This window comes from Dufourea novaeangliae, unplaced genomic scaffold, assembly GCF_001272555.1.
Source record: "Dufourea novaeangliae isolate 0120121106 unplaced genomic scaffold, ASM127255v1 scaffold7, whole genome shotgun sequence".
Taxonomy (NCBI): domain Eukaryota; kingdom Metazoa; phylum Arthropoda; class Insecta; order Hymenoptera; family Halictidae; genus Dufourea; species Dufourea novaeangliae.
In genome coordinates this window covers 3,191,759-3,219,672 of record NW_015373896.1, presented here as the reverse complement: position 1 = coordinate 3,219,672, position 27,914 = coordinate 3,191,759, and the positions used below count along the sequence as shown (strand labels likewise).

The 27,914-nt window shown below is 41.7% G+C and overlaps 1 protein-coding gene across 1 annotated transcript; it reads right to left on the bottom strand.

Moving 5' to 3' along the window:
- LOC107192574 (anoctamin-8) lies at positions 1 to 25,688 on the bottom strand. The gene is made up of 17 exons (XM_015581869.1): positions 25,466 to 25,688; positions 18,261 to 18,346; positions 12,235 to 12,395; positions 11,756 to 12,032; positions 11,058 to 11,246; positions 10,503 to 10,688; positions 10,269 to 10,421; positions 8,647 to 8,782; positions 7,987 to 8,042; positions 6,938 to 7,012; positions 5,168 to 5,488; positions 4,276 to 4,290; positions 3,118 to 3,315; positions 2,541 to 2,832; positions 1,823 to 2,134; positions 855 to 1,125; positions 1 to 542 (listed from the first exon to the last, which is right to left on the bottom strand). The coding sequence occupies exons 1-17, from the start codon at positions 25,686 to 25,688 to the stop codon at positions 53 to 55; spliced, it is 3,441 nt and encodes a 1,146-aa protein (XP_015437355.1). The 3' UTR covers positions 1 to 52.
- Positions 25,689 to 27,914: the final 2,226 nt, after the last annotated feature.

Below are 27,914 nucleotides of genomic sequence, written 5' to 3'. Positions count from 1 at the left end.
GTAGACGAATGTTTCTACGTAGCGTGTGAAACGAAACTGAAACGACAAGCGGCTAATGGTTAAGTCTGCGTAGTTCCATGGCTGCGATGTCATCCACGGATATAAGCTTCTCTATGGGTATGCAGGAGAGCTCGCCGCCGACGCAGGACTGGGGCTGCTGCCATCTGGCCTCCTTTTCCGCCTCCTTGGCCTTCAGTTCCGCTTCCCTCGCTCTTCGTTCCTTGAGCTTCAACGAGAAAATGGCGACGGATCTGGCCCTCTTCATTAGACTCTGCTTCACCCGTGTCTTCTTCGCCTCCCGGTCCTCTTTGTTCGGCTTCTCCTCGTCCTGGCTCGTCTTACTCGAGTCGGATAGGCCACTCGAATCTTTGTCCTTCTCCGAATAATGGGACGACTGCTGCTGTCTGTGATCGTGACTCTCCCGATGATGATGATGATGATGTTGGTGTTGTTGTTTCTCCGCTTTTTCGCGTTCTTTCTCCCTCTCCGGGGAGAAACGGAACTTCTGATTTCTGTGCACCATCGCCGACGGCGGGGCCGATCTGTAGAAGATATTTGCATTTTCTATTCTTCTGATCGTTAACGCTCTAATTTCGACTACCATGACATAGATGACTTAACGCGTTGACTATCACAGTGAAAAGGGCCATAGATGGTCAGGCATATTTTATTTCATAAATCGTCGAGAATATACGCGTTTAGTTAATAGAGGGTGTTGGTCTTGTTTGAAATTATACGGTTATATTAATTTTACTGAAAATTTTGCAACGGTATTTAACATAATCCAGCGTTTTTGCAATGCACTTGTCAGTCATAGTTGGGTAACATGGCAGTCAATGTGGTAATATACAGACCTAAGGAGGTCGCTGTCCGACGACGAAGCGAGATCCTTCGAGACGATGCAGTCGGTGGAACGGTGAAGATGCAGCAGCTCGTCACCACTTCCACTGACTGTACCGGCTTCGCTGATCTCAGAATCGCTGGACTTTCGGCCCGGATGATCGAGACCCAATCTTCGAACCCAGTCCGCGCCCCCATGAGGCCCGATTGTTAAATGATGACTGTAATGGTCCGCGCCGCCTGACGCTTCTGGCTCACCGGGCGGCCACTCTCTTGAACGTCTACCTGTGACCGTAAGACGATAACAATAATTTCCTTTATTCGTTTGATACACGTTACTTGCACCACCGTCGACAGAAAATATTCTCTAATAAAATTACACTTGAGTTCACAGACTTCCGGTCAAAGAATTTAAGGTTAGAAAATTTAATCCAACCGTTTCATATTAGTCTTAGGAAGTTCTGCAGTCAAATATGGCAACGTCGAAGCAGACATAATATGTTAAGCGGTGCGACAGTTTACGAATGTCTGGAAAATTTTGCAAGGAATTTATTGAAAATTCTGCAAGACTTAGGTCAAAAGTACTGTGTCGGTAACCAATGACCGGGGCGGTCCGAACGGAAACTTTACCGACAGCTTAGAGAAACTTAGTTTTTAAGAGAAACTTTTCTTATCGACCGAAACTCATGAACTCGAACGTGTGATGTGAACTAGGATCTCGATGGTATCACAGACCTATATAGGAGTAGACTTCATCCAATGTATTTTTTCAACGTATTTTAGTGTCGCTACCCACCGCAGACTCACCGTTCCAGTACCTTTTAAGTACCTTTTTAAGGTATCGGTACTACAGTTTAGGTGGGTGACCAATTCTCATAAGATGAAAAGTCTATTCTTATACCTCGTCGGTGATGGGATCTTTTGCGAAATTTCATAGCCATCTTTAAAAGGATGAAAAAAATACAAGGACGTAGAGTCGAACCTCGTTCACCGCCGGGAATGGAACACCTAGGTAAATTGTGAAGATCGCGAATGCTGCCCATGTTGTTCTCGGTTAGAAAAGGGGCGACCAGGTCACTGCTGCCCACGCTGCCCGGTGTCTGGGCGGCGGACGACGGTTTCGAGATCCTCGGTACAGAGGTCGCGCTCGGCGTTGGCGGGCTGCTAGGCGTCTGCGTGGTCGACGCCAGATTTGGTATCTCCGGTAGGCTGGGTGAAGTAGCGTCATCGGTTTGCTCGGACAGCAGTTGCTGTTCTTCGCTCTCACCGTCTGCTGGACTCACCACGAATCTCCCTGAGTTCGAGCGAAATTAATAGACGGTAGGAAGGGAGGAACGAGATAGTGGCGATCGGGTTCTGGAGCAGATTTCTTTTGAAGTGGAAAGAATGTTACAGAATAAATGAAAAAAAAAAAGATTATATTAACCCTCGTCTATACCGTTTAGGATAATTAATTTCTACTAAAAGTTATTCATGTTATGATCCCATTATATTGGTCTGACCAATACGTTGGTTGTATCAAGAAACGTTTTAATGAATTATGTACCATTTTAAGGGATGCATCAGGTGGATACAATTTGACAAGGTGAGTCATTTTAGTAGTAGTTCTTATTATCAGTCAGTGGATTAAAAACTACCGCGTCCCGTCTTCTGAGGACTTTGGAAGAAAAATGTGTCCACCAAGTGTGAATACCACTTACCTATTACTGTAGACGGTTGTTGTTCCGGGGACGGGGTCGACGACAAACGTCTGACCGCCTCACGTCTCAGGAACTCGACCTTGGCCATTTCGGTGGCCACCCAGTGGGGTATGTCCGGTATCGCGCAGATTATGATGAATCGTATCGCCAGCATGATATGCTCTAGCGCGACGATCAAGAGGATCGTCTGGGTTGCTGACATCTCCGGGAACATCCGTTGCACCTGTCCGCTCAGTCCGATCAACGCGCAGTTCACCAAAATGGCGACCAGTCCCATTGCTTCCATGGCGTTCTGTGGAATCGAACGAACAGAGTTCCAAGGTAGCCTCGTGAAACAAAGGCGCGTGACGAGGAGGAATTTCATATATTCGATGTGAGTGGAATGTCATATATTCTATCTACAGTGGAAGCATCCGGTCACAATATAGGTACCCTTTCCTTTTTCACTTGGTGTCCTTTTTTATGTCCGACGTTGATTCTATATTTAGAATCGATTCTCCTACTTCGTAAGCACCCGAGCTCCAGCCCCATTTTTCGGGTACTAATCAAAGTTTTACTATATTATTCGGTTACTCACTTGCCAAGTCCCGATGTTGGAGACCCTCCGTCCGAACGGCCGTTGGAGAACGAAGCAAAGCTTGAAGGCATCGCCACGAAGCTCGAGCAGATTGCCCAGCAACGCCGCCATGGCGGCCAACGGGAACGCAGAGGAGAACAGGCATACGTAACCGAGTTGCGCCAGCATTTCCAGATGCTCCGAGAATGCTCCATCGTACTGCGAGATACAGAAAGGATTACTCGTGAATTTCTTCGAATTATTCCGTCGTACAGTAAGTCATCGATGAGTGTTCGAAGGTTCCTCGGCATCTGACAAAGGAGAAGTCCCCCGGTATAACGATGACTTTTTAATGAGGTTTAGCAGAGTGATAGAGCTTGAAATTTTGAAGTCAATGATATATGTTTCAACCGCATATGGTCATTAGTTTATGAAATATTTAATGTTCAGTGCCCAAGGAGCCTTCGGACACTAACCGATGATTTACTGGATTATCGTCAGAAGTATATTCTTCCTTAAAAGAGAATGTTAGAATACAATATATTTATTGTACGAAACAGTATATATTGAGAGTATCGTTGCTGGTTCATTATTTTCGAAAGAGATAGAAAGAGTATGGTTTCGATGATGAATTGTAGAACAGATCCAGTAAGTCTGGGTTACATCAGAAATTGGATAACAAAACGGCAACGGTAAATATTATAAATATTGAGGGGTTATATTCAGCGATACATTGTCTATCATGTGTGTATATATAGTGTATCTAGCGCAGGTGGTGCAAGGGTTACTATGCTCGTCAAACAAAACAAAAGAAGCTAGAGCGCTTAACATGGAATCAGTGTGACAAGCTGTGATTTTCGAATTCAACCCTTTCAGTTACTCGGTCGTGATATCTTTGCTGGTATTATACGGAATTCATAGAATTCAAGGAATCCAAAGGATCCAAACAATCCAAAGGACCCAAAGAACCCAAAGAACCCAAAGAACCCAAGGATCCAAAGTATTCTAAGAACCTATAGAATCCAAAGATTCGTTCACTAGAACGAGTCATGAAAATTTCATATACAGCCTGCAGGTAGTCCACCGTATGCTAAACACTAAGACCATTGACAAAACAGTCAGTGAGTCATTAATTGAAAGGGTTAAGGTAGTTAATGATAGGATGAGCGGTGACATTACCTTTTTGGTGGATATCTGCGCATCGTCGACGGAATCGGTGGAAAACGGGAAAAGAAATCATTAAAATTCTGCAAACAGAACCGATCAGACAACACTGGACAAACATTCAATTGGCTGGTACATGTCCGCGTACAGGGTCCGTTCTCCTCGACGTGCGTGTGTGTCGCTTTGGGAACGGATTCGCGAGGGATCGTGGAGTTACTCGGACGGAACGAAAGAAAAAGAACATATTATATACGCAAGCCATGGGTTATGGAAGGAGACAACGAGGTGAGAGGATGGATGAGAATCGATGGTGTGATAATGTTCGAACGTCACGGCGTTAGTGATCTATATGAAAAATATTCGCCCGGATTTAAATTCAAACCAATTCTATCAATATTTTCTTAAAAGTTCGAAATATTAAAATGTCTTGAAATTTTAGTTAAATTAAATTCTGCATCGGGTTGGCGGGAAACAGTCGATCATTTGAATTTGTTAAAGGGTATTTCTAGCCCCATGTAGTTATTGAAAATATTGAATGTATAGAAATCATTTCCCATCAATTTTAATACGTTCGTTAATTTCTTGTAGAATATTTTCCATTTTCTTTGATTATCAGACTCTGTCCCATATTTTTGGCCGTTAGTGTAATATCGATCTTCCGATGAATCGAAATCGTAATCGAACATCCCACAATTTATTTATAAAATTATTTAAAAAAAATAAAACCAGTTCTGTCCCGATAAACTTTTGCACCCCACCAACCCGGAGTGTCGACGCAGCATAACAGCCCTCTCGATTACTTTCCGTTTTGCCCGACAGATTCGCCAGCGCCGTCCCGTTCGCGGCGTGGATCTCGCGGCGACGTGCGTCAGAAATGAAAGAAAAATTAGCTAAATCTAGACCAAACCTTGAACGTAACGTCACTAAGTAGAGAATTAGTGGGATGCCCTACTCTGTAGAGGGAACTTTCCAGCTCAGCTTGGCTGACGTTTCTCGGTTGCTTCGTTTTCCCGGTCTCGGCGGCACGCTCGCTCTTTTCCTCGGTCTCCTTCCCGGGCTTGTTCTCAGTTTCTTCGCCAGGTGGTGGTCGTGTCGCATCGCTTGGGCTCAGCGCACCGAACAGCTCGAAGCTCAAACGCGCCAGTCGTAACTGTTCGATCACATATGGGACCGCGGACTCCTTCAAGTTGCCGATCACCTGACGGGCGATCAACAGAGCGGCCAATTGCTGAAACGATATAGGAGGAAACACATCGGTACTACGCAAGTCCGGATTAAGGATCCTTGGGGCCCGGGCAGTGGTGCGATTCAGCCGGTTCGGTAGAATCGTTTACTAAAAATTTTGTAATTTCGCCAAACTGGCTGTCAAAATGATATTTGTAATCATATTTACGTGGTTATTTCATCAAATTTCAGAAATTTTCATTATAAATTTGCTGTTTTCATTTTTGCAGTTGACGCTGATGTTGCGAACCGGTTGTTGAGTTATTTGAATCCCACCTCTGGGCCCGAGGTTATCACACCTTCGAGGGCCCCCTTGGTTGAGGGAGAGGAGCAAACACTTTTTTTGTAATAAAATATACAATCAAGTGTCTAAATATATGGAATGCTCGGACTGGGGATCCTCTGCAAGGGGTAATATTTTGCACTAAATATGAATTTACACCGAAAATTAATGCACCACAGTTAATAACTCGAGACTCCCTACTCGTCTGCAAAGTTACAAGAAAATCGGGTTCTGACACCAACTTAACCACTCTTGTCAGTGTCAGTTGCCGTCAGGGAGAATCGGGAAATTAGGAAAAAACGATAGGGTATTATTTGTATCAGTTAAATATGAAATTTACATAATACTTTCCTTTCGTATCGTTTGATCACGTTGTTAAGAACATTTCTTTCACTTAATAGGATACGTTTTCTTTCTACGTTTACTTAACCTATAGACCGCGTGGGAAGATAAGAAAGTGTACCCTGGAAGGCGGCCATCTTGGAATATATGTGTTCGACAGGGATTCAGTTCGTTCACAGTACACTTACTATTAATTATAATTGATATTTGTTTATGCAAATAAGGCCTTGTTCGCATTGTTTTCTCATTAAAAGGCTACTAACCGTAGATCTAGCTACTAAAAAGAAAATAGAGACAGACAGATAAGATTTCTCAAGAATTCAAAATCGACAAACACTCGATCTATCAAGTAGTAAAGTCTAATATCGATAAACGTGTGTGTCTACGGTCGTTCTTGAGGGGCCAACGCAACGTTTTCTCAACGAAATAACAAGTACACAACTAAAAATGACTTTCCTTCCTGTATTTCGTAATCCCAGATAGCACATGACTCCTTGAAAACGCCCATTTTACGGCTATTTTACGCCTGAGGCGCCTTTAAGCCATCTGCAAGGCGTCATGTGCCAATTTGGATCTGATTTTTATTATTTTCAACGATACTTCCATGAGACGAAAAAGACGCCATCTTGTTAGTAATTCGATATTCAACGATAGAAAGAGAAATTCAATACAGACGAATGCAATGTCAAGAAGAACAATTTTTTAGAAGCTCGACATACGTTTTATCGTATCGTGTTGGCTGCCACGTTAGCCCATCGAAGAAGAGTTACCAGAAAGTGAAATACAATAGAAGTACAGGGAAGAAACGGGAAATAAAGGGGCCCTTACCTCTTTCAGTCTCTCTTGATCCTGTAGGTAGAAGGCGATGTAAAATAGCGATAGGAAGGAGTTTACAAACTGAAACTGAAATACATAGTTCTCTTCTGTATACTTTCTATCTGTCGTAGGTGGATTAACACACATAACACTAACGAACGAGCGCGCGTGCAGGACGCGCATAAGCGAGAAACACACGGAAAACACGTTTTACGGACATACGTCGAATCCGACGAAAGCGCAAGCAGAAAGTATTCTCGAGAAAGAGAATAGAATTTCCATGCAGCGACAGAGACAGCCAGAGCAGACACTTTCACTTTCAAAATACTGACACGAAAAAGCGTCTGAGCTCTAATTTTTACTACTAACACATAAGGGTCCACCTCTAAATGTACGATCGAATTCATTATTTTCTAACGTTTCCTGCGACTCTACCGTGAAATACCTTAATGGGGGTATTCCCATTCAGAGCCGGCAATCTTAAGGCGCGTATCCATTTGTTGCGTATCGTCGTGTCGTATCACCGTTGCGTATCATAGTATCGTATCACCATACGATACATTTTCATACGCAACGATGCAGCGCTTGTCCGTCCACAGTGATACAGAACGATGATACGCAACAAGTGGATACGCACCTTAAGAGGATTTATGAAACGAAACATGGTTAGGTTATTATAGGGAGCTTTAAAATTTTGTAAACATGTTTGGTTATGTTTTAAGATAACACAGTATAATGTTTATGGAATTATCTTTATTGTTATTTTAATTAGATAGTTGCAACATAAGCAAGACAAGATAGTTGTCAAGATAATTGCATACAAATTATACTGTGTTATCTTGAAACATAATCAAACATGTACGGACAAATTTTGAAACCTTCTAACGGTCACAAAACTCCGAAAGAAGGCAGACGCGGCAGATCGGTTAGAGGAGGACAGCTGCGAAAACGATAGCTAGCACAACAGAAACACACACACGCACGCACGCACGCACACATACAGACAGACAGACACAGAGACACACAATCTAATCGTGGTAAATGGAGTGTTCTCTTATTACCAGTGCCACTTTGTAGATCAGATGATTCTCGTACTCGGTGTCTAGCCGATAGTTTTCTGCGTCCAACACACAAAAATCACAAATACTATCTACTTGTAAACGTGACTGGTCTCCGATATGTAAGAATACTTAAAACAGAATGTAAAGAGGGGAAGAACGAAATGAGACTTAAACGGAAAATAATAGTCGAAGACGAAGAGAACAGAATGTGGAGAGTGCAGTGGTACGTGTGAGAAGTCTCTGGGATGATTTGTATCCTTTAACCACAACTTGCTGGTGGAAGGGTTAATAAAGGTTAGGATATGGAACAGAAAATCGTTCGCCGTGTCGATCGACACCTGCCAATGTTAATATCGGGGACGAGTAGAGTTCGGGGTAATAGTTATTACTCTCTAGAAGAAAGCTAAGCCGTGAAAAGATTCGAAGATAGAGTAAGTATATGCTAGGCACTTGGAAACTAAATTATACGTGCACAGTGTCTCGGTGATATAATATTATATATAAATATATATAACAACAAGAGTCGATGCGGGGGAGGAGAGAATTGGTAAACGTATGTCCCTCGATTCGCATCGAGAACGATCATCGGGTGTCAAAGACAAAGTAGACAGGGACTACAGGTGAATCAGTGGGACCGTTCCCCTATCCGTCTATACGTACCTATGTCGTTCAACCATACGGCGACCTTAAAGTAAGCCTCGTCCATTAAAGCTATCACCACGGCGAGTAAAACTTTTGGCACGTAGCTCAGCCAGAACCCGTATCCCCCGGATTCCAGTCGAGCGTCCCACCAGTCCTGCGAACATTCGAAAATACAAGTAAAGTCTCGATAACTGCGCGAATGGGTTGCGCAACTCTTTTTTTACTTTTATCACAGTTCCGTATAATAATTCCCATTATAGTGCTATTATACATAATAAAATCTAATTTTTTTTTAACTCTGATGAATAATAAACCCTCTAGAAATATTTGATAGAATTAGGAGTAAAAAAACCTTTTTACAAACGATTACTTATTGTCGTTCGCGTATTTGAAATTTGCTATCGACGGACCTGATTTCGTGTCGGTGAAGTTAATAATTTCCATTGACGAACGTGATGAAAATCACGAGATCCAATCGATCAGCTGTCTTGTTCGTTGCGTATTCTATCGCGGAATTAAATTATCGGGAAATTGAATTAAAGTGTCTATCAGAGTGATACGGATCGATTGACATAATAAAATGATGGAACGTATGCATTGAGTCACAGAATACGCAAACGAATATGTACGCCAACGAACAAACTCAGATTCTGTTGGGGGAAAAAGTAGCATAGGGATAAGGACTAGTATTGTAAGTGTTTGGTTATTCGGACTATTCGAATAATTTATTCGAGGTATTCGAATACTTCAAGTAATTCAAATAGTATTTGAGTAACAGAAACTTTCTGACGTAGATTCAGATTTAAAATATAGTGTGAAAAAATATATAAAAAAAAATTCGAACACACCGAATACTTGAATACTCATACGCGTTGCTCTCGAAGTTATTCCGGAGTGAAACTCGATGTTATTACTTCCGCCGTTGTCGTAATGATAAATCGATCTCGGGGGCCAACTGGCCTCCATTCAACCGACACTGCAATTGCCAAAAAGTTCGACACCTTTTTGCGCGAGATTTCTTCGGTGTCGCTTGTTCTCTGTCGACAATGCAAAAACGTGTGCTTCGGGGTTCTGTGCTAAATTTTAGGGCTTTTTTCGTTGCCGCCGCGACTTACCGGGAAAATCGGGCACCGTGCCCAGACATCAAAATTAGTAGAAATATCCCTGCTGCTTTTTTATTCACGACCAAACGAGTTGAATATTCAACACTACGATTTGATATTCCGACGCTTCAGTTGTCATAAATTACAATCAGACTATTTCTTTAACTGTTTATGGCCCGAATCACGATATCATAATTTTTATTCCAAATACTTGAAAGCTGTTGAAACAAGGAATTCGACCAGCTCAATATTCAATCATTTGCTTATTTTAATAACTTAATTTACTCGTTTTTATATATAATGTTCATTTACTGGTGCAACCACCTCTTAGTTTTCTTTAACCTTAGGCGAGCGCTCGTGAATGTTAAATTATTTTATTCAATATTTTACCATGGAGGTAGCTTTTCATCGAGCAATATGGCGGTCGATACGCGAAACGATAAATCACAACGGTGCGCGAGACATTTATTAAATTACGGGATCAAACTCGACGGTACAGGCTGTAACTAATAGGTCCATAGGGGGGCGTGTCCGTACCTGTATCTGGAAGCTCAGGATCATCACGATGAAAACAAAGAATAAGCACGCCGCGATGATCGGTACGCTGACGAAGTACCGGAATATGTTTCTCTTCCATCTCGGGTAAGTTGGCTCCAGTCGTCCTGTCACAGGTGAGATCTCCAAGGTGCCCTGGTCACGGTGTGAACAACAGACAGAGGATGGAACAAAGGAATAAAGAGAAGAAAATGTGATCGATTCGTTACAGCTTACCGTGAATAAAGGTCTGGGCTCGACAAGTAGGTCATCTCTCTGATCCAAGGTGCCCCACCTGTAGGCCAATTCGGCGCCTCGTCGCTTCCAGGTCTCCAGATAAACGGTGGCCCAGATCACGTTGAAGACGGAAAACAGAACGTAGGCCACGTCTTCCACCGCTTGATTCCTGCCGATGATGCCGACCTGTTGACGAATTTTTTCATACTGTCAGTCCCCGATGTATTTGCCAATTTCTTCGTGATTCCCTTCACAGGATACGCTGAGATATTCGTATCAGACACTGATTACGTACATTTCGGAGCTGAATTTTATTTAGAACTATCCGAAATTTTGCTCAAGCATCGAGATACCGTAAAGTCGCGTTAACTGCGCGCAACTCGGTACCGTCTCGATTGAGCGTGAACAATTAAATTTTGCATGGTTTACAACTGGTAACCACAGACCGTGAATTTGCGAATGATGAATTGAGAAACTTTGCATGAAACATTTTTGAATGTCTACGTACGACAAAGAGGTCTAGCCTAAAAATAAAAAATAATTAGATCCAGTTACCCAATATATGGCACCCACTGCAGCTGGAACGATCAAAGCGGTGGTGTAATGGCCGAGCCACGCGAAATACATTGTAATCTTTACTCCGAAGTATTTACAAATATCGTCCAATGGTTGAGGGCTGAGAAACGCACGGACCCATGTCCGTTGCAGCTTCTCCAACGCAGGCAATTCGTGAAGAGGGAAGACCTGTTATTTAACGGAAGGAAACCAATTCTTCTATTAAGAACGAAAAATTATCTTAATCACGTGAACAAACCGACTTAAGGCCCCTTTCCTCTATAGCGGCCCGAAAAAAGGTGATACAAATTTAGACATTTTTTTAAGAGAAAGCAAAAAAGATATGGCAAACAAACTTCCTAGCTTTTATTTATTATACATTCAAGTAAATAAGAAAATTTTTTGGTTTAATATTCGTACAACGTGGCATATTTAGCCTCACCTACAATGCAGGAATATTGAAACAAAATTTTTCTTTTTATTTACTTCAATGTATAATAAATAAAGGTCATCAAATTTTGTTACCATATCGGTATTGTTTCCTTTTAAAAGAAAATTCCTAATCGCGAAACTGTGTGTATAAATGCGATAAATGGCCTCAAAGATTTGTCTTCTGAAACGAAACCGATTCAGAAGCACTTAAAAATCGCACTGGAGCGTCAAAAAGATCACCGAAAAGATTCAAGATTCACGGCTACCTGGGAAATGATCCCAGAAGAAATGCACTTTGGAATAATTGCTTGTCCTTCCACCATCTTAAGACCGGACAGACTGTGAAGGTCCTGAGGCCCCGCTCTGAGCGTGTGCAGGAGGTGCAGGACCAGGGATTGCCTTTCCTGAGTGGTGAAGAATTGAGCTTCGTCGTCGCTTCCCTCGAAGCAACTCGCCTCGGAACCAACGAACTCTTTCAGACCACCGCCGAATTCCTGACGCAGCGTCTTTGGCAAATGTACCTCCTCGGCGGCCTTTAACGATCTATAGAAATCACACGAAATTCGTATCTTTGTATGTAAATCTTTTATTGTTAATGTCTTTTCTTTTTCACTCGTTTTTTTCTATGTTCGTCGTTTATTCTACATTTGGAATCGACACTGCTACTTTGTAAGCAGCCGGTAGCTTCAGTCCCAATTTTCGGGTATTATTCCAAGTTAATACTGTATATAAACGGTGTACTTACACGCTAAATGGGGCTGTTAAGTAAAATCCGTAACTATCCGACGAGGCGTGGTGTCGGACGTGTACAACTAGGCCCGGGGTTCCAGCCCGTAGGCGACCTAGAAGCCACATCAAAGTCTCGTCGCTCGCTCCACTCGGGAACATCATTACGACGTCGCATTCCTGTAGCACACGGTAACGGGGTCGTTCAATGGGCGTCGTTATTGGTATCGGTACACAATAAAATGGCGGATATCCCTAATGGCAGTGCTCGATGCTGATAGCACCACCATCGTTCAACCCCTAACGATGTTTATGTCGAGTATAATCGTCATGAAAAGATGGCATTTTCGGTTTTTGTTTGACGACGAGTATACTCGTCTACTTAATTTATAATTACAAACTTTTTACTGTCAGGTGGAACGGGGCTTTATTATTGTACAGATTATTACTGAGTTCATTTTATTCGTACAAGGTGGGTATATACAGGGTGAGTAAATAAGATTTATATACTATCTAAAATAACTCGTTACCTATTGATTGTATCAAAAAACGTTTTAATGAATTATGTAGCATTTTGTACGCGTTTTGTTTGTAAACATTTCGTTCTGTACATTGGAACACATTTAATGATATCTACTGATCACGATTCGTGGTTCACTCTGTATACATCGAGTGGGATAAATTCAGGCCACGGTGTTGTTTTTCACAGTCGTCGGCCTGATAAAGGAAAATTATTTCGCCGCGCAACCGTGGAGCCGTAGACACCGACGGGGGACCGGCCGGAATTCTGGCACGACCAGGGAAACATCGTTCCCGTCTGGCCCTCGTCCAAACAGCGGGTACAGACTGCATGGTATTGCCAATCCACGTGCAACGATATCCCGATGGCATGCCTGACCTAGTAGCCGACAACGAAATTCACCGAAAACCGGACCCCACTTTACGAATCAGGATTAAGGAAAGTACCTGTGCACCTGGTCTGTTGCGAACGTTTGTGGCGTGACGTAACAGAGTTCGCGACCTCCATTAGGTTCCTATCAGGATCACATTAACCCTATTTAATATTTTTTGCTCTGATCTCATTTTATAAACAGGATAAATTGTACAGTAAATCCTCGATGAGTGTTCGAAGGCTTCTCAGCACTGAACATTAAATATTAGATAAACTAATGGCTATGTGCGGTTTTAACAAATATCGTTGACTTCAGAATTCCAAGATCTGTCCATGTGCTAAGCTTTATTAAAAAGTCAAGGTTACACCTGGGGATCTCTCATGGTCAGTGCCGGGGAGCCTTGGAACAGTTACCGAGGATTTACTGTAGATACAAAAAAAAAAACAAGCACTCCCTTTTATAAGTGAAATATGTCTGTTTGAATTTCTATGGTTAAGAACATACAGGGTGTACGATTTAAGGGGGCTTAAGCTGCGTCTACACTGCATGTAACATAACACATTATATAGCAATGTTATGACTTCTAAGAAAAACAAGAAATAAGTTGTTATACCTTTAACACGATGTTACATAACATTTTTCGTGTTATATACCCGTCGGATAGAGTAAAGAATTTTAGTCCCGAATCACTCGATTGGTCATTAACTTTTTATATTTAAAATAAATTTCTTTGATCATTTTTGTGGATTTAATCATTTTGGCAAATGAACGGCTCTTACATTTGATATGCATAAAAAAAAAATGTTCCGATTTGTTGAATCTGTTACACGAGGTTCGCCCCTTAGGGGAAAACGAAACGAAGGACAGGTGAAAAACCGGACAGACCGTACTTTAAATGTCGAACGATATCCGTTTTGTACGACACCTGTTGCACATCTTGTGTGTTGCGTTTAATGTCGCGGATAGCCTGGTGTTGTGAACGGAAAATAAACGTGTGTTTTCTGTGGCTGGACGTCAGTTACTCGTGAGTGAAAAGGTCGCGTCACGGGTAGAGTTCTCGATGGCCAACGCAATCGAACGGGAATAAGTCGATCGCCGGAACATTATACAGGCTAACAATTTATAGACACGATATACTATCACGCGATAAATGAAAAATATGGTGAAAACATTGAAGATAATGTACAGGCAATCCCCGTATAATACACGGTTTCGCTTTAACATAATCGAAAAATTGTATAGAATAGTGTGGTTTTTCGTCAGTTATTGGAAATTAACCCTGTTTTTTCGTATGTATACAGGGTGTATCAAAATTAATAGTCGTGGCTTCAGGGGGTGAATCTACACCATTTTTAGTAACAATGTACTATTTCTGAATGGAACTACATATTCTGATTAAAACAAAAACGAACACGATATAATTTGAATTACTGATATTAAGTGCCATAAATGATCAGTAAGTAAATACGATTCAAATTATACCGTGTTTGGTGTGATTTTAATCAGAAAAATCTCACAAATACGTTAGTAAAAATTGTATTAAAAACAAAGCAAAAAAAAATAAAAAAATTTAATTCTTGTAATAGTGTTGAATAATACTGTACAGGTAACCCCTGTACAACAATGAAAGAGCTTGGAATTCGGAAGCCAATGATATTTGTTTTGACCGCATATGGCCATTAGTTCATGAAATATTTGATGTCCAGTGCCGAGTAGCCTTCGAACACACACCGATGATTTAGTGTGGTTCTTAGTTTCGTATATACCACAAACTCGTGTAATATAGACATTTTTAGGAACCCAATCACCGCGTTATACGAGAGTTATAACGTATACAAAACTCAGATATACGGGAAATCTTTTGTACGCAATTCGGTCCAGTAAATATATGATAATAATACTGACTATAAATGTAATAATGTTAAAAAGGCATCCTCAGATCAGTTAGACCGATGGAAAAAAAGAAAGAAACGAAGAATTGATAAGTTTCAATAGATATCGACAATCTGTACCTCCATTTGAAGTCGAGTGTGTACCAAACGTGCACGCGACACGTCGTTTAACGATCTTACGACGGGCGAAGCATATCGTGCACCCCAGATGCATTATGTATTCCACGATTTCGAATAACGTCGTCGGATATCGAAGATGCCGTATTCCACCTATAAATACAACCAAGGCTCGAAACGGAACGAACCGCGATGTATTTCGATTCGCTTTGTATTTTGAATAGATTTTTCGGACTTGACACTTTTCTACCAAATTTCTCTGAGAAAGAAATGTAGCTTTTCTTCACGTGCTTATCATTTCCACAAAATTAAATATTCCCAAAAATCCGTATGTATTTCTTTAGTTTTTCGCGTGTAGAACATAAAAATCTTTAGTTTTCTGCCCCAGATCAAACGGTGTAACCGTGAGGTTGAACACTGTGGAGGACGTCGCTCGAAAAGATGTTTGCGTGCTCGGTTCTAGCGCCGCCATTTTACAAGGAAACAAAAACATACGACTCTTTCCGTCGATAGTTGTACAATAAAATACTTTACAATGAATTTTCCAGTTATTTCATTATCCCCCTCCCCCAAAAAAAAAGTTGCCGAAAAACGACTATAACTGTGACTCGTCCAAAGTGGCCTAACCCCCTTAAGCTCGAACATGAATCTATGAAGGTTAGTCGTTACACATGTCCGGTCGATGCACACAGTTCGCGGGCAAGAGCGACGTGGGAATCGATAGAGAGCGTTGGGGGGAGGGGGGGGGCACTTAATAATAGAAACAAATCGGTAGGTCCTGTGCAAAAAGTGGAACCGCGGTCCCATCTGGCAGCCGCTGATAAAGTCTCCCCACCCCTGCGTAATCGCGTTTCTGCGACTCGACTCGGTCCGTACCATCGGAAGACTAATTAAGGGATAGGCTCTATGTCATAAGACGTATTAATTAGCCCATGCATTATACCCGCGGACAAAGGCGCCCGCCTCCACTTTTCCCGATTCACACGCGCCTACGTCGTACGATCGCATCGTCCTATTGATCTGTGGATATTAATTTTCCCTTTCTCGATGCTCCACTTCTATCTACTTTCACCATCTGATTTTTCACCATCTCTCGATGAAATGGTCCGCCCGGAGACTTGTGTATTACATACTGGACTGCTAACTCGCCAAATTTCGCTTGTACGGAATGTCCTCTAACAGCGTGAACGGTAAAGTCGCGTTAACTGCGCGAAACTCGGGACCGCGTGCGCGCAGTAAGCGTCAGCGGTACTCAATTCAGGAATAGTGGAAGGTTCTAGCTCAGCTTACTATTCTACTGATTTCAATGGGCGAATCCCCTGATCCCTCAACAGTAAAAGTTCGACCTTCCCGCCTTCCGTCGATCCTCCCCCCCCCCCATCCCACACTATTCTTCCGGGTTCTTGTGTTTATTTTCACTTTACGCTCGCGGTTTCTTTATAGATTCCTGCATTTCGATGCACCTTCACGCTCCCGTCCAGTTATGGTTTAACGGTGGTTCTTTACCTCCACAGACAAACAAGGAAAATCAATATTAACGAAGTCAATTTCAATGCGTTCGTACCGGTTCGACGCTATTTGTTCGAAGATCGAAATTACCGCCATCAACGGCGGAAAATCGAAGCTTCGATCTGCCCGTTCGGGGTCAACTACCGTAATTTCGGGACAACGGTCAGCCGCACCCCCCTCTGACACCAATTTCGACCGATGTTGCTCAGTAAACAAGCCACGCTGATTTAATTCTGATTATTATCCGGGAACGCGGCCACATAGAACAAATAAGAATCCCAGTTTCGCGTGGTGCCGACGTCCGTGCGCCGCGAGGTTAGCCGGCTGGCGTCGTATCGATTCACGGTTGCCTAGGAATTTCCGCGGTGGACCGACCATTCGAATGCATGTACCTATATCTGTGACTGTGGAAAAACGCATGTCACAATTTCAAAAAATGTAAGTTTACTGATTAACGGAGCTGTAGAAGTTCAGAGATTTTGTAACCAGTCAAACTTTAAATGACAATAATATGAATAAATATTTAACATCTGAAAATTAGATTTTTTTCAATATCTATATCGTTTTGTAACGTATGGGACTTCAATTTAAAAAAAAAAAAAAAAAAAAAAAAAAAAAAAAAAAATACAGATTTCACCGGTGAATGAACGTTTCTATCAATAGCGCGAAAATCGTTTGAATATGAAACTAGTTTTTCGTGGTTTTTCTACGGTGTACGGTCTCGAGAAAGGGAACACTAAAGGACACTCCGCCCTTTGACTCTCCTCGTCCGTTGACGACCGGTATTGTGCGGTCGTAACGAGCTCTCGACGGTGGGTGATCACCAACTGTGAAGAAGCATCGTCGTCGTGACCTTTTAAGGCTCGCGAGGCAAACGTGAATAAATATCAAGCCCAAAGAGACTTGCGCGTCGGACGATTTAATCGCTGGGAACATTATGCATGCAATAAGAGAGATATCTTGAAGGAGCTGGTTGGATATGGAGCACGCGGGTGGTATAACAGGGTCTTGGGTCAATTACGATCGTAATAACAATCGTATACATTTGTATCGGACGCAATCGTTTTCGAGAAGTTACACGCGGTAATACGGTCGCGAAGAATATCTTACGTACACTGGTTCCGAAATAGGCCACGTTATTGTACCTATTACGTTATATAAATTATATAGTTCCATTATACAGGGTGTCCCAAAAAGATGGAACAATCCACAAGATGCATATTACTCGTGCAAATACAAATCGAAAAGTCCTTTACCGTATTGTAATCTGAAGCTCCATTTCCGAGATATTAGCAGTTGAACGAACCCCAATAGGCTGAACAGGGGGCGTACATGTAGCTCACTAATTGGAGTTCGATTTATTAGTAATATATCGAAAATGGCACTTCAGATTACAAAATGGTAAAGGACTTTTCGATTTGTATTTGGACGAGGAACATGTATGTTGCGGATTGTCCGGTGTTTTTGGGACACCCTGTATATAAGGTGTCGATCTGTAACAGGGCCTAAAGCTCGCAACCAATGTCTTTCCTTAGATCGTGCACAACAAAGGCGAAATGAACGAGAAGTCCACTTCGTGGTTAATTAAAAAGCACGGGCTTACATTTGACATTGACGGTATTGTCTCTACACACCTGAGTTGGAACCTTTTGTATCCATAGGCGGCGGGGGGTCATCAAGTGGCCGGTGCATGGTATCTTCCGTCTAAGAAGACGGGATGCTGCAAAAAGAAAGAAAAAAAGAAAGCTGTGTTATTGTTATTCAAAGCATCCATCCGTGTTGTCGTGTCTCATAAACCGCGTCGTTAACGCCTGCAAATTTTTACAGGGAAGGATATCAATTTTCCCGCCGTGGTGACGGTAGCAGGGAATCTCGACGTCGCTAATAAACCGTTAAATCGGCCCGTTAATAGCTTGCATAATCGATGGACACGCGACGATCTTCTCGTTAACGAGATGCATGTCGCCATGCTAATTCGTCGTAAACACGACCCGACGGGGCTTTGATTCGATTAGCATGAAACGGGCACGAGTCGGTGTTCGGCGGCCATTTTTGGTCACCTCATTAGACGGAGGTAATTTTTCCGGTTTTGCTAATATTCGGCCCTTCAGGATGAAAGGTTTTTTCTATCTACTGTAGTTTTCAAGATATACAGTATACGATAAATCCTCGACGAGTATTCGAAGGCTCCTCGGCACTGAATGTTAAATATTTCATAAACTAATGGCCATATGCTAAACAAATATCATTGACTTCAGAATTCCAAGCTCTATCACTGTGCTGAATCTCATTAAAAAGTTGGCGTTACACCTGGGAACCTCTTGTTAATGCCGAGGAGCCAACACTCATCGAGGATTTACTGTAACAAGAAAGAACACAGTAACCTTTTGGAGACAGTTTCGTTTTTGTCCAGGGTAAGGGACCAAGGCAGGGAGATACACAAAAAGCGTGGCTAAGGTCCTAGTGTATAAAAGTGTGTGTATATATTAATTGATATCCGGTAATTTTGGTGTTCGTTTCATAAATAATCAATGACCTGGAACCCGATAAAGTCACTGGAGCGTCCAGAGGGGCCTCCATTTCGTCTATTGACGGCTCGATCTCGTTTCTGAAATGCTAACACGCCTCATTTTCGGAAGGGTGGCAACAGAACGGGTTGGAGGAGCCTCTTACGTCATAGCGAGGAGTATTCAGAGCAGCCGTGGGGCGGAGAAGCACACCAAGCCTCAACCCCAGAGACTTGTACCACCGATAGATAAACGTCGATTGAGGCCTGGAATTTCGTGACCTTGCCCCCTTTCGCGTGTAACCGTTGCGACCAGTCTGAATTCTCGAGTATTCGACTTATTCACGATCATTCTATCCAACTGACTCCACTTCGTCTTCCATTAATTGTTTCTCAACTCATACTTGGTATATGATATTCAACAGTTATTCGAAGAGTAAATCGTGAATTTTTTATTTCAGTTACTTCACTCGAATAAAATAAGAAATAATTCGACATAAGAGATTATTGAATTGAATTAATCATTAAACTTAGAACATGGAAATTGTTATAGTTTAAAAAAAATATAAATTATTTCATTCGAAATCCAAATAACGAAATGATCTGAAGATACATAAGTCGTTTGTCTGTTCGAATAAACTAACACATGATTATTTCAAAAAACATTTAGCCAGATAAGGTAATATATTATCTTGAAGATTGTTTTTCAAATAGTTAATTTCGATAATGCCCAAGTCTAGTAAATACAACTTATGTAAAAAAATTGAATAACTCTGAATATCTATAAAGTAACAATTAACTCTCGCGTGACGGTTCCAGTGTGGCGTCGTATCAGTGGTCACGCTGTTAAATGAAAATATAACTTCGATACCAGCGACTCTTTGTCAGGTAGAACAAGCCACATTGTATTTTTTTACCAATATTGTGGCTCGACAGTCCACGGTTTTTTTTTTTTTCATCCCATGGTCATCAGTTCTCGTCACGGTTCGTTACGCCCCTCTTAGGGGTCACTGTACTAAAATCGTTTCCCTTTGTTTACGGCTTTCCTCATAAGCCTCCCTCATCTCTCGGGCGTTATAATTAACTTTCACGGTTAAATCTACAACCCTGTGCGACAAGGTCCGTGTTTTCCGGCCTGGCTGCGGTAACAATACAGTTACTTCAACAATAATCTACAAACAACGACTACTATTTTGTACGCGTATACATTTTATCTCCCACGGAAATCTTCATGTCGTCATTAACCATTCTCCTAACAGTGCAAGACTTTATCGTAATATACAAGATCATTTACGAAGTCAGGCGGCCATCTTGAAATGGGTGATTTTGCGCGCGAAAGCCTACCACTATTAGAAAACGAAAGAGTAACAGAAACATAAAAGGTTCCATTTCGAACATTCGTAATCAGTCTGTTGACTTTAAGTGGAAGCCATTTGACACGAAGCATCGACCTGAAACGGGGTTAGGTCAGCCGGAAGTTATGTATATTTCATCGATATCGAATCGTTCGAAAACGTAGACCGTGAGACGATACACAGCCGGTGGTACCATATTTTCTCCCATTACCGAGAAAAAGAAGAACCGCCCTGAAATCTGCAGTATGACCGGAATAAATCCGTCGAATCCCATCGCCCCTCCACGTAATCCTGGAGTATCGGAGTCCAACTTTCGCTCGATATTAATACCGTCTGCCGCAATAGACTCGATATGGTAATAATAATAATAACGCCCCGTGGTACACTAAGATAGGCCCCGCGCATCCGAAACGGGTCACCGGATTCGCGGATTATCCGGGGGCGATATACAGTGTGTCCCATCTAACGAGAAAACCTTAAATATCTCACTTACTTCTGATTGTCCAGAAAAATTATTTTCACATGTTACTATCACAGTGTTTGTCCCTTTCAACTAAATAACAAATATTCGAAAACAAGTGTACAAAGTAGTTCACTCTGTAAATGCCAGTTGTAAAAGTATAGTGACCATTAGCTCGATGTTAATATAGATAAGTAGAATACGGCGGTTGGTATCGAACAAGTGGAACAGAATATTATTGTCAGACACGTAGAAGCAGACTGCACTGGTCACACAAGTGGAATAGGTCGTCCGTGGTCAAACGAGTAGAACACGTGTGTCATATCCAGACAGATCGAATTAGATTGAAACGTTTTTTTTTTATCTGAACTACAAAAAAAAAATTACATACACTCGTCTTTTAGGTGGGAGAACTAAATAACAGGGTGCACCGATATAATTTTAAGATTTCGTATTTTAAGAACCACCCTGATGAACAAACCGGAAACCACCGTTCAATTCGCGGGAGCAACAATTTCCCCGTTAGAAATGACAAACGACCGATTCCTCGATCCCGTTGTCACGATAAGAGGACGATTTACCACAAAATCGTGATAGCCGTAAGCGACAACGCGTGTCACGCGATTTACCCACCAGCGTTTACACCCCCCACCCCCATGGGACTTTACGCCAGGCATCTGGACAGGACGGTTGATTTTCGCGATAAAAGAACGAAATTGCGGAACCTGGACAAAAAATAGGATTTTTTTACCGTTAAAACGTTAACCACTTAGCAAGGTGTCATGGCGGCGATACGTCTTTTCAAAATTTTATCGGCGGAAGTCGAGGTTCCTGCTGGATAAAACGAAGCAAAACCATGATACGAATTTAAATTTGGCGGCCATTATTTTTGGACGCATGTAAGGAGTTCGAAATTCGAAATGTTCGGTCCAGTGAAAAGTAACGTACTGCACTAATACCTAGTAACTTTTGTAACAACTTTTGGTACTGTGCCTAGTAACTTTTGCGATAATTTTCAATTATCGATAAGTTTTTTGAAGTATGTGAGTCCGCCAGGTAATTAAAATCTTGATTTCTGAGATTGTTTCGCGAATATTGTGGCTACTACAATGTTCCTAGACTCTAGACACACTATATGTATGCTCACGTCACTTGTCTCGCTACTTTCACCGCCCTCTTCTCACGTCCACACCCTCCTCTGCCTTTGGAAAACACTCATCCCCTGAAACACTCATCCCCTGAAACACTCATCCCCTGAAACACTCGCGGGCACCCTCGTGCAACTTCTAATGCAAACATTCCTCAGATTCTTCATTCGTAAACGTCTCGATCGCCCCTTCGTATGAAAGAAGCTCAGAACAGTCACGTCCACGAGGAGTACCGCCAGCGATTCGTAAAATGACGCCCAATACCATACAACAGTAAACGAAATCATATTTTTCAGTATTTTTTACTTGAAAAATTGCCTTTTTTTTTAAAAAAAAAATGACATGTTTTCAATTCTGTATTTTTTCATTTCAAAATAGGTTCATGCTATGAAGAAGATATTAAAGAATATACACGGTGTCCCAAAATACGTGTAAGTGTTTGAAAAGGGCGATTCCTGGGGTGATTTGAAACAACTTTTTCCTAAGTAAAAAGGTTCTCCGAAGCTTTGTTAACAAGATATTAACGAAAAACCCCGACCATTCAGAAGATGAGTCTGCTGGCCGTGCATCACTCCAAACAATTTGATTAGTTCTAATGAAAGTTTTTTCCATCTTTTATCGTTTTAACGCTATGGCTCGTTCAAGTCGAGTGGACACCCTCTACATTGAGGCTGGAATGGGATACAGACGAACTCGTGAGAGCAGCCAGACGTGAACGCGATGCCACGATTAATACAGGGTGGTCACACTTTGTCGATGGTACTACCGGCGAAGGGGCGATTACTTCGTGAAGTATTAAGTCGAAAGTGTATGCACAGAGTAGAAATTTTGAGTCGATGTTTAATTAAAAATTCTCTATTACGATCAATTCCTTAGTGTATACTACAGTGACTCACAAATTTGTTCACAAACTTCTGAAATAGCAATTACATGTCAACGCTTAATACGCAATTTCTAAATCAAATTCGCATTTTGGTAAATACATACTCTGGTCAAATAAAAGTGATAGCTTTTCGTGACGAAACTTGTGAATCACTGTATATGCTGTAACTGTTTCTATTTTGATTTTGATTTAATTCTCTCGTACGCAGTGTTAGATTTATACTATTATAATAACTAACTAAATAAATAATTAAATTAGTGGAAATTGATTCAAGTCATTGACATTTCTAGTTTTAAGTACAATTTTTCTCGAAACAATCAAATCTCCAGCAGAGTGTATGATCGAAATTTTGCGGTCCACAATTCACATACGGTTTGCGTCGGTTTATGGTACAAATGGTATTTCAGTTACGTCCCGAGTTCTGAATAGAGGACAACGTCCAGTAAACGGTAACTTCGACGGTTGCCAAAGTGCTAAGTGGATATTCGCCGCTGGATGGCCGGAATGTATACAACATCGTAAAAGGAATGTGTGTACATATAGCTTCGACGTTTTTGCGAGGGTAAGTTTCGCGTGAAGAATGGTCAAAAGTACCCCACTTCACTCTGCAGTCGTAGACGTTTTTTTTCCATGTAATGGCGCACACATAAATTGTTTGGACGTGAATGTGTGCATTTTAAGGACGGCCTAACGGAAGACGATCATATTTCGTTTCAGCCACGTTAACTATTAAGTATGAACTCTGCCACACAGAGTACTGAAAATGAACCGCAATTGCTCTAATTAAAAGGCACTTTGTGCTAACGACAAGATCTTCAGTCTTAAGATTTCAAGGATATAACCGAAATAACTCAAATGAAATTAATTAGTGGCTGTTCAGATTATACAGGGTGTTTGAGAAATTGGCGGATAATATTATAAAAAAGCAAAAAAACATAGTATTGTGTATGAAATTATCGAAGAATATTCATAAGATGCCTAATCATTTCGCGCACTGTGCAATATAACCACGATTTTAGTATAATACCCGGAAGAAACTAGTTTATTAACTGATACATCAAAAATTTTTTTAAATCCCCGGAAATTATGAAGAAAATTGAAGACCTTGGGAACTATTGCAACGATTTTGACCAGACATTGCTATTACCCTTAATATACACTTTAAAATTTAAAAAAAACGCACCAAATCGGATCACTCGTTGATGAGCTACGGAGCCATAGAGGAACACATACACACATACAAACATAGGTGTCAAATGTATTAACACCCCTCCTATTTGCGTCGGGGGAGGGAGGGTCTAAAAATGAACACAAGAAACACCCGTGTATCATTTACAATTTCAGTAATCGTAGAAAAAAATCAGAAATCTGAAATCTATCATATTTTGACGGTTACGTGGAGAGTTTCTAGCGTTAATCCAAGAAACACTGCCGTGTATCTCGGCCACAGAAAGAAAAGGGGGGGGGGGTGATGGCCAATGCACGGGCGCAGCCAAATCACACACACGCACACAAAAGGGACCGATATCCTGGTCGGTCGGTTCAATGTTTATCACTGAAAACCCTTTATGACTTCGTCGATCTACCTCTGTCCGGATTACATAATAAAAGACCCGAGGAAACCCAACGTAACATCCCACCTAGAGAGAGAAAGGTAACAAAAAGACTCGTCGAACCATTCGGTTACGAAATAAACCGCACAGAACTCGTGTCAAAATCTATAACCTGCGAACTCATAAAGCAAATATACTATTTCACTGGAATATACAGGAAATCATCGATCAATGTCCAGGGAACATTAAAATATTTCACAAACTATTGGCCATACGCGGTTGAAACAAATATCATTGGCTTCAGAATATCCAAGCTAAATCTCATGTAAACTGTTACCATTACACCTGGGGACCTCTCCTCGAAGAGCCTTCGAACACTCATCGATGATTTACAGGACATCTTTCGATCGCCAAAAGCACCAAATGAAAATTGCCTATTGGCCAGTCTAACACACATTCCCATTTCCTTCGCGACCGACAGGGACCACATTCACGTCACACAATTACTAAATTCATTTGTCACGCACGCAATAGGATCGTCGTTGAACGTAAAAGTCACTCGAAATTCATATCCCACTACAAGAAAAATTTCGCAAGTCGATAACATGCGATTCCGTCAGTTAACCCCAAAATACACTGATACATTCACGTAGCACTTGGTATATTAAACAAAGCAGACACTAGGCACAATGTCGCTTGAAGTACCCCAACTTTAGTTTGTGTCATTTTTCTGGACGGTGATACTACGTATGGGAGCGATATTTTATGCGATCGAATGGAAACTGACAATTTCGTGACACCTTTCTGTGATATATGTATGGGTTCTTCACGATGAACGGGTTAATGGCAGAATATGTAGTCTGTTCGATGTGTGTATAGTGTATGCTATGTGGGGCGGTGAAAGGGGAAGGGGAGGGACGAGCTGCAGACTCACCCTTGTCGAAGGTTTCTTTGGCCGCGTGTATGACCTTCCTCCGTCTGAGACCGTCGCCCGCGAGTACGTTCGTCATCGTGCTCGGTACGGTGCCCGTCGTCGTCGTCGTCGTCGTCGTCGTTTTATCGTCATCCTCGTCACCACTGTTCGTCGCGCACTCGCCAGACGTGGTCGATGCACGGTGCCCGAGGAGATTGATCGGGGACCCCTCGCCGCCTGGCATCGTGTCCCGTGTCGCAGGACCGTCTCCGCGTCCTTAACCGAGAACCCTTGCGCCTGAACTGAACTCCGCTCCCTCTATGCTACTCGTCCGCGTTCGCCCTTCCCTCTCCCCTTGCCAGCCAACCCCAACGACTACTGGTCAGGTTAGGGTCTGCAGGCATCGTGGCGCCACCGTCGCAAATCGTAATCAATTTTTAGGCGGTTCTCTCGATATTCAATGCGTGTTTCTGTTTTTTTTCTTTTTTCATTTCATTTCATTTTGTTTTTATCGTTGAATTTGGAATTTCGATACTGGGGATCTGTTTGTCGCCGTGATTACGGTTGTTAATGACGGTAACTATTTTAGTTTAGCGACAATATTTGGCATCATTCTTGACGATACTTCTTTACGATGACGTCCAAACGGTAGGGAAACTGTGTTTACCGTGACTACTAATTCGTTGTTTATCGTGAGCGAAGAGATTGTTTATGAAGGAAAATATTGAAGGATTTGGAATAGTCTTAACCCTTTCGTTCCCGAATTATTTGAATTACGAAACAAATATTTTTCATTACAAAACACCAAAAAGATGCAGTGAGAGGATTAACCGTATGAAAATTTTGGATGATGGTAGCATGATTATATTATGAATATTAATGTTACAGTTTAGTTATGTATTATTAGGAGGGTTATTAATATTCAACGGAGATTGTATAGGACCAGCTTGATGTTAAATTGGATGTTAAGCTTGTGATTACCGTGATACAATCAATATTAATGCGATATTGTAATATTAATCGGTTCAGTTGTACGGATCGATCTCGGATCGAATTGCAATCGCATAACGTACACTCCTGCGAGTAAATATTAGAACACTTAGAAAGTTTAAAATAAATGGTATTTAGGGGGTGTTAGAAGGTCGACGAGTGACAGGATGTTAAAAAAAAGTTTACAATTTGTAAAATTTTTCGAGGTCACTTTAGACCTGGTGATTTTTCTTATAAGTTTCGAATACAAAATAAAGTAAAGTAAAGGTAAACTCATTTAACAATTCTATGATTATATTTCTCTTTCATTACATTAACATACTGTCATCGACAATACACCTACTGTGACACTTACGAATGGTAGTGTACCAACAGAAGAGGTGTACGTAGAAAAAGTGTTGCAAGTGTGTCCCAAAATGAAACCGAGAACAAAAAATCATGCTGAACTAACTCATGTTGATGCATGAAATAAACGCGAAAAATAAGAAATTCCAGGAATTTTCCCTGCATTTATACGGATTCTAGCGACATTGGAACTAAACCCAGAACTTCTTGGTTTAGTTTGCAAGGTCGCCATCAGATGGCGCCACTTAGAAAGTTTTAGGATTAGTTCCAATTTCCGCTACCACTACTTTTGTTGGCGACACGAATTCTAACAAATTAATCGAAGATTTACTTGTATATGACTTCGTCCGTTTTAATTAATGAAATTTCTGTCCGGATGGCCCATTTCAGTTGCTCTAAAGTGTTTATTTTAATGCGAAAGATACGATCTTTCGAATAACCTAAAAAAAAACCGAGAAAACATATTTCAGTAGAAAAATCCGATAATTCGAAAGCACTGGTACTGTAACAGAATCGTGATCACAAGTAATCCGGGACCAGGAGCAGTGAACGAATAAGAAAATCAGGTCTCTCTAACTGCGCAGCATCTGACTAATCGCGGTTTAACGTTCGGGAGGTGAAAGGACCAACAAAAGGGGAGTTGCTTTCTTCTTTATTTTTATTAAAATATACTTAAACGCTTAACTTACACGTATACCAGCCGGCGGCGGGGATGGTATGTAATTAAGTTAAATAGACTTAGCCCTCTGTGTATCGTTTAAAGCGACGCTGCCAGGACACGATTCGCGCGCGCGTTGGCTCGCGAGCCTCCTCCGGTTTCAGACCGAACGGGTGTGCTAGAAGTGTGTTCGCCCCCCTCTTTGTGTTTTTCCGTGAACAAATAAAAGAAAAGAAAAGCAACCGTCTCGCGACACATACGATCGATTTCAAGCAGGTCGAGCAGGGGGGTGCTTGACTTTTCCTTATCGAACCAGTCTACGCGTTGACTGGGGGGGGGGGAGGTGCTTTACCTGGATTACTTTTAACCCTCGCGACCCGTACGACCCCCTTAAGGGGGCAGGTTAAAAAATATTCCTGGTAACAAATTACACGAGAAACAACCCAGCTTTAGGTACACTTTTCTCCAATGTGCATA

Excerpts from the sequence above, each read along its gene's own strand:
- LOC107192574 (XM_015581869.1), bottom strand. The coding sequence starts at position 25,688 with ATGCCAGGCGGCGAGGGGTCCCCGATCAATCTCCTCGGGCACCGTGCA. Across the intron at positions 12,396-18,260 it reads TACAAAAGGTTCCAACTCAG|GAATGCGACGTCGTAATGAT; the intron begins GTGTGTAGAGAC and ends CGTGTGCTACAG. Across the intron at positions 10,689-11,057 it reads CAGTGGGTGCCATATATTGG|GTCGGCATCATCGGCAGGAA; the intron begins GTAACTGGATCT and ends ATTCGTCAACAG.